The sequence below is a fragment of the Spea bombifrons genome, chromosome 2, assembly GCF_027358695.1.
Source record: "Spea bombifrons isolate aSpeBom1 chromosome 2, aSpeBom1.2.pri, whole genome shotgun sequence".
In the NCBI taxonomy this organism is placed as follows: domain Eukaryota; kingdom Metazoa; phylum Chordata; class Amphibia; order Anura; family Pelobatidae; genus Spea; species Spea bombifrons.
The window spans coordinates 109,469,339-109,490,036 of record NC_071088.1 but is presented as its reverse complement, the minus strand read 5'-3'; the positions used below and the strand labels follow the sequence as shown (position 1 = coordinate 109,490,036).

General features: G+C 40.0%; 1 protein-coding gene across 1 annotated transcript in view; it reads right to left on the bottom strand.

The window, feature by feature from the left end:
• The window catches only part of RB1 (RB transcriptional corepressor 1), an 89,735-nt gene that overhangs the window by 48,111 nt on the left and 20,926 nt on the right, over positions 1-20,698 (bottom strand). The window contains exons 12-17 of the mRNA XM_053455539.1: positions 20,488-20,575; positions 19,210-19,326; positions 16,884-16,940; positions 16,763-16,794; positions 16,032-16,108; positions 15,696-15,895 (exon numbers count right to left, since the gene is read on the bottom strand). Of these exons, the coding sequence (XP_053311514.1) occupies positions 15,696-15,895; positions 16,032-16,108; positions 16,763-16,794; positions 16,884-16,940; positions 19,210-19,326; positions 20,488-20,575 (571 nt within the window). The remainder of the gene's footprint in view (positions 1-15,695; positions 15,896-16,031; positions 16,109-16,762; positions 16,795-16,883; positions 16,941-19,209; positions 19,327-20,487; positions 20,576-20,698) is intronic.

The following is a 20,698-nucleotide window of genomic DNA, read 5'->3' as shown; positions in this document are numbered from 1 at the left end:
CCAGATGTGAAATCTGTGAAGAATCGGACAAAGGGCATGCATGAATGTATTAACCTAAACAGAAACTTGACAAGAGAGATGGGGTACATTGACATCAATGATGAGGCATGGCAAGAAAGCCCATACTGGTTTAGAAAAGTACATGAAATGACTAGCCCCCTCTACGAAATATATTATATATATATATATATATATATATATATAATATTATTTACTTGGTCTAAAAGTAATGTGCTGAGCTTTATCAAAACACACAAACTGAACATATATGCATTCATATCACACACACACACACACACACCATGCCTTTAAGAGTCACATCATCAAAATCACTTAAACAGCCAACTTGTTGTGTACGTGAACTTTACAAAGCCTTGCAGGAAAACACATGAGGCATCTTAAGCAAGCACTTTCTTTTAGATGCATACGGTCATGCAGGAAATAAAAACAATGGAGAGGCCAGCAATAGCTTGAAAAAGGATGTCTGTTCTTAGAAACTAAGATATGAAATTAACCCATTCCTCTTCTTCAAAAGCAGTAGTAAAACTAATCTGCACTGCTATAACCATCAACTAACTTAGTTATGAACTTGGTTGTCAACTTCATACAATGATGCATCAAAGTTTCCTGATTCACACACTCTTGACTCAAGAATTCATGGTCACACAATTCCTGGCATTACTGGAATAGCATATAAAAAAAACAAAAAACATAAAAAGGTGTCTAATTCCACACTGTATACAGGCAATACAACAACCGCCACCTTCTTGATTCTAGCTGTAGTCTATGAAAACCAGCTTCTTGTTTCTTTCTATGGGTCAGGAAGTAGGTGTTGGTATATCCAAATCTCATAACGCTTTAGGTGGCCATGACATGTGAATAAAGAAAACATCTGCCTAAGTCATTAAACCCAAGGCAAATGGTTGCTTAGACACGTTTTCTTACTGCCCAACAAACAAGTATAGTCCACAATTTATTTTAATTAATGCAAGGAGGAAGTACAGTTCGCTTCTGTATCCAACTGGCTCTGTTACCAGTTCAGCTTTGGGACCCCTTCTTGGGCGTATAGCGATTGTTCTTTCCAGTTCTTGTAAGTTCACTGTTATCCTTTTAACAACAAAATCCAAAACACATTTTATACTGCACTATTGGTTTTCTCCCTGTTTTATATTTTTTGTAAATGTTTTTATGATAGCGTGGATTCGTTTGAACTGAACAGTCTGCTTCGGTTTATAGGACAAGCTGTATGTACGCTCTTCACAATTACGTTTCAAAGCAATCATGGCCATCGAGTGTCCCACTAAGACCATTTGAAATGCTGGGGGTGACGTCTTTTGGCACACAGAGTACACAAATCCCATGTGCCAGATAGCCATGACGAATATAAATTACAGACTGCAACTAGCTTTCTGCCTAAAACCAGATTTAATCTAGACAGATGTGGCCTAACCTTTATAGAGGGGTCAAGTTATATATATAAGTGGTCTTAATATGATAACTGATCACAGAAATACTCAAATATTTAATTAAACAAAAAGGTTGAAATGAAATAGTTTTAATGCTGGTGACAAGTACTCATCATATATACACATGTTGATGCACTCAAATACACATACGCACATATACCGTATTGGCTCGAATATAGGCCGCACTTTTTTCCCCCACTTTAAGTTTTTAAAGTGGGGGTGCGGCCTATATTCGGGGTCTAGCGCCCGACGCCCGGGACATGCAGTCCCGGGCGCCGGGCAGGCAGCGGGGTTAAGATACAGATCCCCCGCAGCGGTGCAGGGGACCTGTATCCTACTCCCCGATACGCTCAGACAGCCTCCCCTGCCAGCACTTCCCACGGGGGGGGGGGGTGCCGGCACAGGAGGTTATCTAAGCGTTTTACCTCTGCCCACCCCCGACTTACCGGAGCAGACTCCCGGGTGTCTTGCGGGGCCGGCGGGAGACATCTACGCAATACGCTCATGCAACTTCCGGTACCGGTACCGGAAGTTGCATACGCGTATTGCGTAGATGTCCCTCGCCGGCCCCGCAAGACACCCGGGAGTCTGCTCCGGTAAGTCGAGGAGGGGGGGGGCAGAGGAGGACAGCGGCAGCGTATCGCGGGGAGGGAGGACAGCGGCAGCGTATCGCGGGGAGGGAGGACAGCGGCAGCGTATCTCGGGGAGGGAGGACAGCGGCAGCGTATCTCGGGGAGGGAGGACAATGGCAGCGTATCTCGGGGAGGGAGGACAGTGGCAGCATATCTCGGGGGGGGCAGAGTGGCAGCATGTTTTTTTTGGTGCTTTTTTAAAGAAAAAAAACTTTTTCTTTAAAAAAGCACCAAACTTTTAGGGTGCGGCCTATATACGGGGGCGGCCTATATCCGAGCCAATACGGTATATTTATTCTTACTAAATTTGCTTTGTACCGATAATCTGACAGAAAAAAGCAACTTATTCCTAAACATTTCGATGACCCAGGAATTTTATATCTCCGTTATTTTTGGCCAACTGGCAAAAAAAGTCAGCACAAATGTGGTTTTATCTGGGTTATTGCCACTTCTTTGTAGACACATATGGCCAGTATTTAATAACCTGGGCATATTTACTAAACCAAAGGAATCAAGCATTACATTTAACAGATTTAACTATACAGTATGCAGGGTCAGCCTAGCCATCTTAGTGAATACACATCAGTTACTCAAAGTCTGAACATGGCAATAAACTTAACAGGGTCACCCACATAAAAGGACACAAAAACATTAAGAAATGACATAACTCGTATGTTAGGTACCATATCATCTTTTTGTTGGGTGAAAATTTTCAATATAACACAAGTGTTATACTTCTCTAAAGCCTGCAAACGTCCAGGTCACCATAATTATTATTATGACCAGTTTTATGAAGCAAAGCCATATATCACAAGGCTCTACAGCGGGCATACATATACTATTAGGTGGAGACATTACATGCTTAGACATACAAGAATTATAGGTCTTTGACAAACAGCTTAATCATCACTTTCATAGCGTCAAAAGCCATAAAAAAGGGATGTCAAAATTAAAAGATGGAAAAAGTCTTAACTTGTCTTGTAAAGGCAGGGCATAGCTCTTAAAAATAATTATTTTTCTGAACAATAATAATTTGCTACGAAATTATTTTTCATACGAAATAAAGTCCGACAACTGACCCCAACTGTACCGTCACAGAGGTCTCTCAGATTCACTGGAATGTTTGTATCGTCAGCTGGGTGCCTAGCAATGTGGGCCAAGTTGGTTTTAGCTTGACGCAGAAGAGCAAGGAACCCTGCATCAAAAGTTTCCATGGATGCCCCAATGGGATTTAGATGACGTACACGGATAATTCACTACAGTTGACTATCGCCTTTCGTAGCCAGAGTTCAGACATTAAGGGATGTCTCCAGCCTGAGCCGACACCAAAAGTAACACGTGATGAACAGAATTTTGCTAGATTTGTGACAATATGTTACTTGTATTATGACATTTCATGCCATTCGCAGCATACATATTTAAGCAATTACCGTATTTGCCCGAATTTAGGCCACCCCCCCCCCACACACACACTTTAAGTCTTTAAAGTGGGAGTGCGGGCCTACAATCTGGGTTTAGCGCAGGAATGCGCAATTCAATTCGCCCGACGCACGGGACATGCAGTTCTGGGCGCATGTTACTATACATTGGACTTCTTTAATACCAACCTACGGTTTAGTAGCCCTTGTATATTGCATGTAGAATACAGAGAATGGCATGACACTGGCAGAGATGGGTATCTCCAGTAATAAAATCACAGTGTATACAGACAAATCTACCCTATAGGAGGTACCTACTGCTGGACACTTGCTTACTGCATGATCACAGTTCACTAACATTGCTGCTTAATAACCTTTTCCACAGTCAAAATGGTCAAAGGTGTGTTTGGTTTTCCACACATAAGTTATGCCCTGTGGTTGGCTCATATATTATACATATCTCAAAACACAGTTTTGTTTTTTAATATTTTTTATTTTATAACCTGATTAAAAGAATTACTTTTTTGTCTGAGAACGGACACACACAACTCACGCCACAGTAACCGTCATTTTACAATCATGGAACTTTGACACATACAGGTAACACACCAGTGTAGGTAGAAGTTCATGTTTAATGCTATAAATTCCTCAACGGTACACTTTCCATTGTCGGAAGATAAAACTCCAACAGTTTCAGTTGGTATTAGGAAGCAAGGTTTAGATTTACAGCAAACCTGAACAAGTAAATGCTGAAGGTGCAGACATTTTGACTGTCTACAGCTGAGAAACTAACCACAATTAAAACTAAACATGGTCTTTATTCTGCCTTTTAACTCTCTTGCCAATAGTAAGTGATTTGATCATGAATGAACAGGCACTTGATGCTGTAAACAACTTGCTCTTGAGGATGAAGAGTCTAAAACGAGTTTGTGATTTGCTTCAGAGTGTGGTCATAGTATATTCCCGTGGACGATGAGTCGTCTTACAGAATTTTGTTCCCTCTTTGTTTCTGAAACGCCATACATTACTTCAAAAGACAGGCATTTAAACAACAGTAACCCAAGTATATGGCCTTGAGTTTACCGATTGCAGACAAAGGAAAATATATTTCACTAACGGTATGTTTAGCAATGTAAAATTCCATTAGTTTCCTTGGATCTGTGCTTACTTCATAATATTTACAGTCTTCCAAGTTTTGTACATGCACCGTTTTAGGGTAACCATTTACAAAAGTGAAATTTCATTTTAATACTTTTGTTCTCAGGTATGAGAAGGACAAGAGCATTACAGATTAAATGACAACAGTAGTAGTACCGTATTGGCTCGGATATAGTCCGCACCCAAAAAGCTTGGTGCTTTTTTTAAAGAAAAAGTTTTGTAATAGATATGCTGCCACTCTGCCCCCCCCCTCGAGATATGCTGCCACTCTGCGCCCCCCCGAATTACCAGAGCAGACTCTCGGGTGTCTTGCGGGGCCGGAGGGGGACATCTACGCACCGGAAGTTGTATACGCGTATTGCGTAGCTTTCCCCCACCGGCCCTGCAAGACACCCGGGAGTCTTCTCTGGTAAGTCTTGGGGCAGAGGTAAAACGCATCGTGCGGATGTTCACCGGCTGCGGCGATGCGCGTAAACAACCTCCGCTGCCGGCACGTCTGCACGATGCGCTTTAACAATCTCCCTTGCCGGGACTCCCCTCGTCTGCGCGATGCGCTTAGACAACCTCCCGTGGCAGGGGAGGCTGTCTGAGCGTATCAGAGAGTAGGATACGGGTCCCCTGCACCGCTGCAGGGGATCTGTATCCTAACCCTGCTGCCTGCCCGGCGCCCGGAACTGAATGTCCCGGGCGTCGGGCGCTAGACCCCGAATATAGGCCGCACCCCCACTTTAAAGACTTAAAGTGGGGGAAAAAAGTGCGGCCTATATTCGGGCCAATACGGTAATAATAATAATAATAATAATAACAGCAATAGCAGAAGGAAACATACACATACTTTATTCATGGGAGCAATTTCCAAGGGACCATGGAGCAATAGTGTCCATTTAAAAGTATTGTGTGAAACCCGAATGCAGTGCTATCATTGATACTGGTGCATTATTCCTCTAGTACCGTTGTATTAACATCGCCATGTAAGACAGCGCTGTTTTCTCTTTAACCCCTTCTGTACCGGCGTTCGCGTACTGCGTCTTCCCTTGAAGACCGCAGTGTTATTTAAATATTTTAATTCGGCGCTCGTGATTCGCTTCAAAGCGATCATGTGCACGGACTTGAGGGGGAGTGGATGCTACGGATCGCTGGGGACACCCAGCAGTCAGTAGCAGCCGACACTCGCGATCCCAGCGTCCATAGCGACACTGGATCTTGCATCATCGATGCCGTACCTGGTACGTCCCGGTCTGTGGGTGACACCCAACCAGGAAGTACCAGGTACGTCATCAGTACGGAAGGGGTTAAACTTGTTCTCACCCCTTAGGATGTACCTGTAGGTCTCTAAATGCTAAGACACCCATTAGGACGTACAGGTATATCCAGACTTTGTTGCAGCAGGTATCCATGCCGGGAGTTCAAGGTGTCTATTGACACCTCGCACACAGAGCGCCTGTACACCATCATACAAGGAATGGTAGGTGTCATTGCTGAAACGCACCAGAAGTTCACTGAAAGACAAAAGGGACTCAGCAGGGTTTTCTAGACCCTGCTGGGATCTCCGGTTGGTCCCCTGCTAGCTGATCACACAGAGATCAGCAATGGAAGCCTATGGAGCCCTGCTTGCTGATCAGAGTGTGGTCAGTACAGAACAGGAGGAGGAGAGGGTTTCCGCTTCCAAAAAAAACAGTGCAAAAATCACTACCCCCAAACCTCTTAAGCCAACATTAAAATAAATATGTACTATAGGGTAATATGTTCAGCTGTTGTACCTACAGTACAGAATTTAATGAAAAATTGCAATGTGCAAATATGATAGTTTCTATTTTTGTATAGGTTTTGTTTTCCCAATATCACTAATTATTATGTTTTATGGATTCTTTTTTTTTTTATTTTTATTTTTTTTAAAAAGGTCCTACTTATCCTGAATAAAACCAGTGTATAATTTGTGCAGGTTTATCGAATATGTTAAAAGGGAAAACAAAAACATATGGTAAAAATTACAAAAAAAACATGGGTATGAAAAAGCCCCAGTCACAGAGTGGTTAAGCTAAGGGGATTGGAGACTATCAATGGATTTGTTGGCAATTCTCCTCACTCTAACAAATTTACAAACCAAGCTTACAATATCTACCAAACCAATATCAGTTATACTTTCTATGACGCTTGAGTATTTTCAAACATCTTTACATCGGACACATTTTCCATGGTAGACAGTAATTATGATTATCCACACACTTGACATCCGTATTAAGTGAAGCACAGAGGTCACCTAGAAAGGTGATTGATGGATACATCTGTTTTCACATCTGGAATCACTATATACTATGCACCCAGGGGACAATACATCTTTTAAGAATCATCGTGGCAGATGTAAAATTTATATGTTCAAAGAGGGAAAAAGAAGAAAACACACTAGTATCAAACCGCATCTTGGACCTGTGCTCAAAAGAACGGTTGCTTGCACATAAGAACTAGCAGATATGAGAAAGATGTCCGAGAGATAAAATGTCTATGAAGTATAACAAAGAGCTTCCCGTTTTACCACCTGCACAGCATCGCACGGATGTGGCTGCTAGACAAAGCACACAATAAACCAGCAGAGATAATAAAACAAAGCACCCAACAAAACAGACCTGGTTACACCGAGAAGCACCGGCCTAGTGCGCAGCCATAAAATTCAATTATTGTACCAAGAGGAGCCAAAGACACCCTGATTAAACCATTAGGTACAAACACAGCTCCAAATTCCACTACGCCACCTTTGCCAGAAGACAGTTTGTGAAATTTCTGCTGTTCTGCTATGATGGTGAAGTGAAAGCGACTGGGCCACAAAGTGGTAGACCACGCACTCTCAGTGTAGGGTAGCTGAGGGTTGAAGCGTGTAAAAAAATAAAATTTGCTCTCTGCAGCATCACTCACTACAGAGTTGCAAACTGCCTCTGGAAGCAACATCAGCACAAACGCTGTGCATCGGGGGCATCATGAAACGGGTCTCCACGGCCAAGCAGCTGCACCCAAGTCAAGATTACTTTGGGCAATGCCAAGCATTAGCTAGGTCTTTGGAGTCATGAATCATGCTTCACTATCTGGAAGTCTGATCTAGACAATGTTTTGTTGGATGCCAGGAGAATCCTAGGTAGAGGAATACGTAGTGCCTACTGTAAAGTTTGATGATAGACGGTTAACGGTCTAGGGCTGTTTCAGTAAATACATTTTAGGCAATTGCATGCTTCCAACATTGTGGCACCAGCTTAAGGAAGACCCTTTCCTGTAACAGCATGATTGTGCCCCCTGCACACAAAGCAATGCCCATAAAGACATGGTTTGAGGAGTTTGGTGTGGAGAAACTTGAGTGGCCTATACACAGCCCTGACCTCAACCTTATTTAACACCCTTGGGACGAATTTGAACACCAATTAAAGCCACACCTTCTCATCCAACATCAGTGCCTGACATCTTTTGGCTGAATGCGTGTAAATTTCCACAGACACACTCAATTTTGGAGTGTAACACCTTCACAGAGAAGTGAAGGGTGTTATAGCTTCACATTTAAAACTCATGAATTACCGTGGTTTTGGAATAGGATGCCTCACAAGCTCATAAAGGTGTGGTGGTAAGATGTCCACATACTTTTGGTCATATAGTGTATTCCACTGTGTCCGATTTATAATACTTTAACAGTACAGTTGTTTGTTTTTATTTTTCTACAACTTTTTACTATAATACAAGGTTAAGACACTGTGCTTTGCACTCATACCCATCATTTATCCCTCCATGTACAAAATCTATTGTCTAGCATTACAATATTAAAGATGAAGCAATAGAGTTATTCTTATCAGCCACAGGGCACCACACAGCACAAGCACATGAACCGGTACCCCAATTGCCCGTGGAAGTTTGAGTAGTAGCGCACATGAACAGAAACTCCAAAATACAACAATCGCAATTTTTACTGACCCCTTGAACATAAAATTTGGGCATTATCCTATCCTATATACACTCAAATCCTATATAACAGTCATGTACATTTAATAAACCACTGCAATATAGGCAACATGCAAGCAAAATCTCAAGATTATACCCCCACCCAGATAATTTTAACCTATCAGCTACCATAAAGTTAAACCGTTAAAAGGGATCTCCCACCATTTCATTTTTTTGTATTAGATTAAAGGGAAAAAAAATCTCAATTTAATACCGATTTTTAAAAGAACAGTTTTAAACAAAAGTTTAAAAGAAAAAAGTAATAAAACACATGGGGGGTTCCTCTTTAAAGCATACATCTCCAAGACAACTATGCTAACTGATAAAAGGCTCAAACTACAGGGTGTTTAAATAAACTAATTATGTTAAAATCTTGGACAGCAACCAGTTTATTGGAGTCAAAGGAATCTTGGCAGAAGATTAACATTTGCAGATCTTAAGGAGGGGGCGAAAGGGTTTAGTTTGTAATTTACTCACATCAGCTACTAAACGAATTTACAAAACTTTTGAAGCCATACACCATTTACAAACTCCAGCAAACCAACAATAAAATAGATTTTTTACAATGGAAAAAGTTCAAAATAAAAATAGGGAGCATATCAATTTACAGACAAAGGATACAGAGGGTGCCTGCTTTTGTTCCAGAGGCAGGATAAACACCAAACAGGAAATGTAAACAGAAAGCCTGGCAATACACACAAACAGTACATATAGTTTGCCTCTGTTGTAGAACAAACATTTGGGGAGACCTTGACCACTTACTATGAAGCTTCAAAATATTTGCCTTTGTGCCGTAGGGATTTTTGACATGCTCATGCCATTTAGGTGTAGCCCACAATACCAGAACTTTGCCTGAAGCAATTGTGCTTTAAATGAAAGCATTACCTGTATCACCAGTGAGTAGGTTTAACCCCCTTCGTGACAAAGGACATAATAGTATGTCATAAAAATTTGGACAGTTGGCGCCGGAGGACTTAATATTAAGTTCCGACTCTTATGCATTGTCACTGCTAAATCCCTGCTGATGCACGGGAGGTCAGGACATAAATCGACAGTCGAATCTCCCCCTTTCTAGTTGAGGGCAAAATGTATGACCCTAAATGCACAAAATAAGCATAGTGCAATATCCTGGGTTGTCTAGTTTTCAGAAACCTTTAATTTTAGTTTGGTTTTGAGATCTGGGAGGGCTACTTAAGTTAGAGATCTAGAAAATACATGTGCATATATTTGCCCTACAACTGCCAAAATAAATGCAAATCCTAGGCATATGCCGTACATCCGGGCTCAGGAAAAGTAGATGAACATATTTTAGGTTTTATTTCTCATTTTCACTTGCCGAGTACAATTTTTAAGCGGTAAAACTTTCAAATTCAAAATTAGATTAATTCAAATTCAGATTAAATGAGCATCTATCCATATGAAACTCGTAAGAAATATCATAAGAAAGCACTAGTTGTCCTGAAAATAAAAAAAAAACGACAAAGCAAATATATATAAAATATAAAAGACAGAAATTACAGTTGAAGGTATGTTGAAAATCTACAAGTGCAAAAAAGTATTTTGTCCTGAAGGGGTTAATACAAAATGTAAATCATAGCAAGTCGGGCCCTCCACACATTCTGTTTGTTAAAAATCATTTCCATGCATAACCTCATCCTACATAGCTGCAGGATCTGGTGGTGCTATATAAATAAAAACAGTCTCACAGGTCTGTAAACAGCGTTTAATTAGGGAAATCGGTGCTAAAATTGCCTTGCCCATTTGTTAACCCTTTCATCACAGGACTATGTCCCACCCTAAGGATGGGAGCCTTTGTGCCATTTTGACTATGTTTGTTAAATCATTATGTCTTTGTGGTTAGTGTACCCATATGTTATAGGAGGACAGACATGGTTTTTAGTACCCTTTTTTTTTTTTTATTTAGTATGAATATTACAAAGAAATACTAATTTAAAAAAATCCACGTTTTGCATATTTATGTAGAATTTAATTCACATTAGGGCTCGTTGCTAAAAAAACCAAACAAACACATAACAAAAAAAAAAAACTCAATTCATGCTCAGCAACAACCCCTGAATACAGTAATGTCTCAGTTTATTTCGGTTTTGGAAGCAAAAATGTCTTCTTACATATTACATAGTAGGTAGGGTTAATAATTTTGGATTGGGGTTTCCTTAGTTCTAATGGGAAGGGTATGATTCCTAAGTAGCAGGAGCTACACAATGCATAGGGCACTGCTATATATGTATTGTATTTTCTATCACTCTAAAGTAGGTAATGTCAAGCCTAAGATAAGACATGCCACTGCAAGGAGTTCTCACCCATTTGCTCTGGGATGACTGTGTGCATCTATTTTGTGACTTCCACTTTTGCGTGAACATCTAAATGGCAGTATCAGGAGAGGTTTGAACCCACAGGAACGTTTTGGAGATAAGGAGAGAAAACTTGCGCAGAAACACACTGATTTTCATTGAACCATGCATGATATGTTGGCTCATGTGAGCGAATGACTTCATTTATTAAAAAAAAGTGTTACACTATGGGTTTTTTTAATTTTACTTATATATTCAGAATGCCTGCATTTCAACATCTTATCATTGGTCACCACATTGGGAATATTTTTGAGGCTCTAGAAGAGAAATCCTCATTAAACTTATCTTAACAGACATCTTCTCCTTACAAAAAGACGAAGTCATGTATTTTTATATATATAGGTATCTTTCGGTTTGGTAATTAGCTTATACTTAATTAGGATTATTACTACTACCACATCATAGTACTGCGGTGACTATTAAAATAAACAAAAGAGTATTTACTTGCTCAAATTCTGATCCTTAAATAAACGCAGCTCTCCTCCTGGAGTATGACAGATACCTGGGCTGTTTTTGAAAATGCAGGCACTCTATTGTATTACTGTGCAGTAAGTGGCAATAGCGCTCTATGTTTGGTGAAATAATAACAAAAAAAAAATCTATTGTTAAAAATGGTTCAAACACCACCAATGTGAAGTATATAACAGGTCTGTGAATACTGTTTTACTATGGCTGATTGCTCATCCTTTTCTAATACATTTACACAAGGGCAGACCATATAAATTGTTTAATATGGGTTCTCCACCATCAATATAGCCATTTCGAAACATTAAACAAAATGGGTGAACGATTGCAATCAAGACCCACCCTGGGCCATGCCACCATAATCAGTGAATTGCCGGAAGCAGCAGCATAGGCACTGTGGCACAGGCACCGGCTGCTGGACCTAACCACTTTACTTAGAGGGTGGTAGACAACTGGGACAGCCTCCAATCAGAAGTGGTAGAGGCTAATACAGTAAAAGAAATTTAAATACGTTGGATAGGCATATGATTATCCTGAATCTAAATTGTCCAAATGTGTGCCTCCAAATTCTTTGTTTCTATTAAGTTATCATTTTTATGAATGAGAAGTAAATCTAAAATGTTATTCCACAAAGACATTGATATTATGCAAGACTGTAAAAAAAGGGCTCATATTTTCACATGTTGTGCTTACCACTTTTCCCCCAATTAGTAGGCAGTGTTCCACTTAACGTATTTTTACAGCAGCTACATTTAACATGCATATTCAAGGGATTGTTTCTAGGAAGTGTTTAGGCATTCAAAATATACGATGATTCTAATGCAGTATTTAGTTATAAAAGTGTTAAATGCAGCAGTGTAGGTGGAACAGCCGATTTTAGCGTTTTAGAGTTTTCTTGCTAAAAAGGGCTAGAAAACAAAGTAAGCAATGGCTCTTAGTAACACAATATGTTTTTAGAAAGCAGAAAGATCAGTATACAAAAACAGCGCACCCCATTACTGGTTTGCAGTTTGATTAGGATTTCCTGTTCCTGATCTACCTGGACATATTTGTCTTTTGTTGACTGAATCACAAAGACTTATGTTTTCAGCGAGTCTTGATGTCAGAAACAAGCAGGCACCCTATTGGGAGTCAGTGGATTAGACAACCACCTGACAATGAGAACGCAGGTAACATACCCGAGCATTTTGTGAAAGGAACCAATACACCGAAACAAGAATGCCCTCAAGACTATTCTATTATTGGCATGCAGAGCTTACGTTCTCCGCTGAAGAGAAATCCCTTTAATGCATATGCAGAGGCTCCCCATATGCACTTGCACATTTTGCGCGCAGGAAATGCGTTCAGCCGAACTCATCTTCCCGCACGTGGTATACTTACTGCCAATCACATCCAATGCTGACGTGAGCATGTGCAGTAAGTGATCTCATTCATTTCAATGAAAGAAACTGTGCTCTCGTAATAGTATAAGTAAAGTATATCTAGGCTTGGCCCTTCTCACCAAAAGAACAGGATTGCAAGCTGGAGCTGAGTCCGCAAAAACGCCTCCTCTCCTTCAGTATTTTGGCCTTTACAGGCATCAGGACTGGCCCTAGTTCTACTGGCGCGATCATCTAGCTCGCCCACCTCTTAAGTGATCAAATACGCGATAGTTTGTTTAAAATGTAAGGAAGGGATATATTACAAAAGTGAAAAAAACATGGTCTGAAATAGCGCAACAAACATGTATGCGCACCCTCATTTTCTCCACTTGTTCTATTGAGGATAGACATAGTGACCAGAGCTACAGTCTAGCCGGTTCTCTTTTGCCTGTACACCAATGGCATTCATGATGCCCAAATAAGTATCCGGCTAAGGGTAAATATTTACATCTGCATAATTAATGTTTAGACATCAATTTCTGCGCTGCCAGTAGGGCGTGAGAAAACATTAATTATATTTAATAACACACGTGTGCGGCAATGATAAAAAAGAAACAGTAGCTCATTTAGTGATGTTAGGAACCACAAATCACAAAAAACACAACATCCCAAGAGCAAAAAAAAAAAAAAAAAAGGTGATGTGTATTCACTAATTCCAGAGAGGCCTTAGCAAACTATAATTGGGCTGGTCAGGGCTAACCAAACATTTCTGCAAATTTAAAAATGAAATAATTTCTTAAGGAAATATGTAATCTTTCAATAAGCAAGTATACTTAATAGATTAAAATCTATGTATTAGAAATCAAAATGTATGCATATACCTTGGGTTGACAACAGGGCCAGCCTTTGGGGTGTGTGGAAGAAGACAGAGGGGTGCCGAGCTGTCACTAAATTGTAAAAGTTTTCAGCAACCGCTTGGCGCCCTTTCGTTTTTCTCAGCTCCCTGCCGCCACCCGCCTTGGTGCTGCCCTGACTGAAGTGGTGGGAACAGGAGGCCTCTGTCTTGGTCCCGGTGCCAGCATTTCATGCAGAGCGCCAGTTCAGCAGTGAACAAGGCAGCGAGGCAGAGGCCTCACGCTCCCACTGCAAGACTAAGCAGGGTAAGTGAACTACAAAGAAGTGGGGGGTTAGATAGTGTTAAGGGAGGATAGTAAAAATATTGAAATAGAGTGAGAAAAATTAATATCTAGGTAAATTGTGTGAATGAGAGAGAATGAATAATTAATGTGTGGATGAATTGTGTGAAGGAGTAAGAGAATGAAGAACTAATGTGTCGGTGAATTGTGTGAATGACAACGAATAAATGATTGTATGAATGGATTGCTTGAATGAGTGAGCAACTATTTTTGTTATACACTGATAACATTAGCATTTGCACTGAAATGCTACTTAATAAAATCCTTTTCACAAATAGACATGTGTCTTTCTGCATGGGCATATAGATGGGCCAAATAGTTATTATCTGCCGACACATTCTATGTTTCAATGTTTAAAAAACAAACAATTTATATGGGCAAATTGATGCACACTGTTGTGAATAGTAATTTTGTATCAAAAAAACTTCCTCTCAATGGTTAATATGCAGTGTTTGTTCTTTGAGGTCCGCAACTTGGTTTGATGCAGAAAATTGGGCACTCGGGACCACTGCACTATAACCTTTAATTTACCAGAGGGATGCAGGCACCATCTACTCCAGAATAGTGGGGGGAGTGGAGAGGCTGAAGCTAACTTGCTTCTGGAGTTGAGAGAAAGGCTGTATGCGCAGCGCTAAATTTTTGCACGCATGTTCTGAATGTTCATATTTGCTTGTTCCCAGTGCAGTGTTTCTACGTAAAGGGTCCGTGATTGAACCCTGGCAGGACCAATCCATGCCAATGAAGACTTATCTGCTGGATTGTAAGAGCAGGACCTTCTGCTTTTGCACCAGTATGTCTTAAAGGAGATCCATCATCATTTTTATTATGACTAGTTTCAGATTAAATTACATTAAGATTTCAAAATATTACATTACTTTTGTCTTGTTAAACTGCTGTAGTTTTTGTATAATATAATATTTACAGGTTGTAGCATATTAGCCAATTGTTTGTGGTTCAAACCCTTCTTAGCCCAATCCACCAAACATCGACTGCTTATCATACTACCTGCAGTAAGTCATAATCGTCAAATCTGATACTCTAATGAAATTCTATTGTGGAACAGACTTCATTAGTATTGCTGAAGTATCAGCTCAGCGTGGGGTTTGGGCAGGTAACGTCACCCAATATATCATGACTGACAACAAGGGCAGCCTCCAGCTCTGTAGATAAAGCCGGTTTATTGGAAAAATAAAACGAGATAAAACAAGGTTTTTGGCAAATGCTAAACTATATGTAAAGAGCATTGTATTTTATGCTCACAGAGAATTATTTTTCCATGGGGCTTTAACACAAATAATTTTGTGCTGCAGGCTTTATGTGGGTAAGGTACATATGGAGCACTTGTGTCCGAAGTACACCAGAGTTATGAACAGGCACCACAATGCGGAACTGAGAGACTTAGGTAGGAGGTGTTTGAGAGGAGAAGACATGCCAGACTGCAGTCTCTTGTAAGGTATGTATTAACCCCCTCCCACCCTCTAGTCTCCAAATAAAGAACTATCCCCATCGCACGGCCCCCTCATTAAATTTTAAATGAAAAATTTGCAGTTTTTAAATCCGTCCAACTCATCGATTATGAAAGTAATAGTTTGTTGCAGATAACAATCAATGTTCTGTTTTTTTTTTTATATAAGAAAAACAAATGTACTTACAGACTGCCAGGCCAAGCACTCCATGATACGATGCTCACATCGCTCAAGGTGTTTGATCGCATCTCTTGATAGGCTTGGTTCAGCTTTTATAAAGCTTTCAATTACTTTATAAAAGTCAAAAGCTTTCAGGTCAAACACATGGAGAATCCATGGAAAAGACAGATCTGTTACTGGATTTGACTGTTTCTGAGAAACATTTCCTGAAACAAAAAATACGAACACATACTTGTGATTAACTGTAATTCAGGGTATAAAACTAGTAAATGTGGAATGTCTAAACTTTAAAAAGTTAGCTTAATCGGATTTGTGCTTTGCAGAAAGAATGATTTTACTCACTTCCATAGGTAGCCATAACCACTTCCACAGCACAGGCCAAAAGACACGTATGGAAAATGTCGTTGTTCAACAGTTTGCTGAAAATCAATGCAAAGATTTAAATATACCAAACCATGCAGGCTCCATTATTTTTATAAAGAAAACGCAGACCACAGTTTCACTTAATAAAAAAATATACCTCTAAATAAGAGAAATAAGCCCATCAGACATCTTTCTTTTGATCATTCTCAAAACATTTACATGCATAAAGTTGGTAGCAATTGCATGTATTGCTAACACACAACCTACTGCATAACATCATGGATGGTTGTTTACATGGCCCTAAATATGTTGGCATGTTGAGCATACGAGGGAGAAAAGGGTACTTGATCCTTGCTACTGAAGATGAAAGGGACACAATACATGGTATTTCTAAGAACACTTAGTGGTGTTGACATGCAAAGCTTTACATTATCTTGTAAAGTTGTAACTCAATCAAGCATTCTTTATGAAGGATTGTGGTATATATTCTAGGTAAATCCCAAAATACCACCAAAAAAAGAATCTACAAGACTAAATAAGACTGTCCAGTTAACACATCTGTCTGAATATAAACAAAAGGAGGTTAGCTTGAAATGTAGAACGGTTATGTTAAAAGGTACAGGTTCCAGGAGAGGGGAGGCCATCAACACACAAGACAAGGTACAGCTTATCTAAAATGAATCCAATAAAATAGCATTTCTACAACACACCTGAAATTTTGAACTGACAAGCGCTCTTCTTCCTAAAACAACATAAGAGAAGTTATACATAAACTCTGGTGATCTTGGTGCCCATGCATGCCTTCAGTGTTTACCAATGTATTGTGCTCACCGATTTCAGAATGGCCTCCATGACTCTGTAATACAAGCGCACTCCAACTTTATACCTCTAAGAAAAACAAGAACATCACCAATGTAGAAATACAGAGCATTCTGAAAGGGGAGAAACTTAAATCCTTGGAGCAGGCAGCCAACATAGATGTTTGCTATCAAGGTAACCAATAACAGTTACCTTTATCATTTGTTTCGTAATTTATGGGGAAATAATTGTGGAAACAATACATTTTTATTGGAGGGGGGTGATATCACATTATCTAGTTTAAGGCAAATTGTGTATGTATTTATAGATTAACTTGTCCTGAAAAAGACAAGCATGGATTCAAGGGGTATCAAAACTAACTATAGCACATCTACAAAAACTCAACTGGGCCTCCCACAGGGAAAATGGGATCCTGACCCAGCACTCAAAAGGTTAAATGTAAATAGGGTCTACCATTTTTATACATGGGAATTTTAAGTACCGTATTTGCTCGATTATAAGACGAGGTTTTTTCCAGAGCAAATGCTCTGAAAAATACCCCTCGTCTTATAATCGGGGTCGTCTTCTAATCAGACCCCAAAAAAATGCTGGCGCCATGCTGCTTACCGGTCGCGAGCAGCGTCTCTTCTGTTAGAAGCAGGGCAGGAAGCTTGCAGCGTCCTCACAGAACTCTATCTCCCCCCTCCCTCCTCTGAGGGCGGGGCCAGAGAAGTTGCTACAGCCGGTCCCCTGCAGAAGTCTGCGAGTGGGAGATCTGCAGTTCAGGTGAGGGGGTGGGGGAGGGTTTTTGAGTATGTGTGAAGTGTGTGTGATTAAGGGAATGAATGAGTATTTAAATGTTTGTGAATGAGTGTGAGTGTGTGTGTGATAGCATGGATGTGTAAGGGGGGTGGGGGTTGTAGCATGGCATATGGAGGCTGTAATCCCACTGCTATCATCCCCAGGTTCCAGCATGTACTGGCTGCCTTGGCTTGATAGTAGTGTGATTGCTGTTAGCAGTTTGATATATATATATATATATCAGACTGCTAACAGCAATCACACTCCTATCAAGCCAAGGCAGCCAGTACATGCTGGGTTAAAAGGCATATCATGGGGCTGAGTGGCATATAGGGGGTTAAAATGCATTTCTGGACCTCCAGAAATGCATTTTAACCCCCTATATGCCACTCAGCCCCATGATATGCCTGTATACCTCCAGAAATGCTTTATACCCCCCTATATGCCACTCAGCCCCATGATATGCCTTTTAACCCCCTATATGCCAGAGTGGCATACAGGGGTATAAGGCATATCATGGGGCAGAGTGGCAAATAGGGGGGTATAAAGCATTTCTGGGGGCAGAGTGGCATAACTGGGGGGGGCAGGTTGGCAAATAAAAGGAAATTTAAAAAATATATTTTTCTCAATCATAGCTTTTATTAAACATGAAAATAATTTACATTAATTAATATTTACTGGTAAAACTTTTTCCCTATAGGGTAGTCTTATATTCAGGCTTTTTGTTTTTTTCCTAAATTAATATTTTGATTTTGGGGGGTCGTCTTATAATCGGGGTCGTCTTATAATCGAGCAAATACGGTAATTTGTGTGCTACAATGTAGATTCTATCCACTATAGATTTGTTATTTGCTGTGAAGGCAGTGTTTTGGACTATATTTTGTAGAAGGAAATCACTAAGGTTTAAGAGAACAAATTTGGGGTGACATTTTGGGAAGTATTTTCTTATCACAAGTATAGAAAACAGAACACAAACATAAAAGGGAACTGTCACACCAACACTCAAACATTCACACAAGGTATTTAATTTATAGAGCCACTAAAGCCTTTTTTAATAGATTTCCTGCAGATATCCCTTCACTGTACACAATCCCACAGTTAAAATTACACTTGAATCCTACTATCCATCTGCTCGCCTACTCAGCCTAAAATGTATGCGTCATTTTAGTCGACATGATCCTCACAAGCGATAGGATTTAGAAAATGAGACTCCTTTAGCCACTACCATATCTGCTTCTAATGAAAGCAGAACACATTTATCAATACACTTCGTGCACATGTTCAGTAGAACTCCAATTATTATGAAAGTAAGCCGACATCAATGGAGGCAGCAGCAGCCAATCATATGTATGCTAGCAAAACATACATGTGATTGGCTGACACTACTCCAATTGAGAAGTGGTAGTGCCTTCTAACATAAACAAGAATCAATAATAATAATAATAATAAATAACAATGTGTCCTAGTTTCAAGTAGAGGCGTTGGACCACAAAATTAATCATTTTACCAATTTGAAAGCCAGTCTTTCGAATATTCTGCCAGTTCATTATATAATTACCTGATAGCCAATTTCTGCACAAGCTTGCCCAATAGATGCAGCAAACCTTTCTTTAAAGACACAGCCAAGACGTTCCAGCCTTTTCAAAATATCTTCCTTTGGGTTCACTGTACAGTTCTGCAAATAATTAGAATATACGTACAGTAGAGCCTCTATGAAGTTATGACAGACCTATCTAATAAAAAATAAAAAGACATACACGTCTGCTGTGTTTACATTACAGCAATTAAACCTCTTCAAGTGCATTTAATTCACTTTTTTTACTCGGTGAAATTTAGTTAATTGTAACGGGCCTTTCATGAAGATCAAATAGAACAAAAAGTCGGTCACCTGCACCTCAAAAGTAAAGCTGTTAGTGTCCATAAAATACTATCACGTCTAGTACAGGGGATCACACTGGCCATTTATCACAGGACACATGTATGTTGCTCTGAATTGTGGGAGGAATAAACTAAGAGAAGGAATTCATTACGCCAGTTACCTATCCGACATACTACATCAAAGTACTTTCTATGTGCTGCCCACCCTACCTGTGAACATATCCGCCTGCCAATGCTTTTAGCCGCCTGAGTGTTAAGCGATTCAAGCTGCTCTGATGTCATTAGAATTCGGAGTATCGAAACATTCTCTTTTATATCGACCAACATGAAAAAGTTATCTCATCTTGTCTAATAGAGGTTTGGTGAAATTAGGCCTTTAATGAAGATGAGGGCCAAAAACGTCCCAAGTATAATTATTCCAATGACTACTTAACACACATAACTTTCTCTTTACAAACGTCTTCACATAATACAGGAAAACATCTGTAATGCCTTTATTAAATAAATGACCATGTATGTGCCCATTCTTCTTTGCATATCACATGCATTGCTTATGGCATTCATAGGCTTGGTGAGCAGCATCTGTCTTGTTTTGTCCTGAAACCAATGTGCGCATAAGCACAAGCTTCCCGGTTCTCCATCTAGGATTTACACACGCCTGAGGAGTGCTACATGGCTCGGGGAGGGGAACACGGACAGCCATGTCCATTATAATCAAAGCTTTGTCTAAGGCTGCTGGTAATAAGCAGACCAGCAGATATTCTATGACCTCATTACATCACACAATTTGTTGCCTTGATCCTCACTGAAGTTGCCACCACCTTTTTAGCTCCTTGTTTATACTATGCTGCCAAGTTTTCCACGGCTGCAGGTTGCGCATGCAGTAAGCACCACAAAACACATATCGTTTGAGCTTGTAACCAACTTGCCAAATGTGTCTTTTGTTTTAGTCACTCACATTAAAGTATGACTTGAGAATGTCAGATGGTTCATCACTTGTAGAGTGTAAAACAACCATAAGTTGGTGGATTGTGTTCATCACAGCTCTAGAAAACAGAAAATCAGTATCACAGCATGCTAGAATACTACAAATAAAATGTTTGACAACAGAGCTCACACACTGATATGGCCAGCAAAGTTAGTATTCCCCCCCCCCCTCTCTCTTGCAG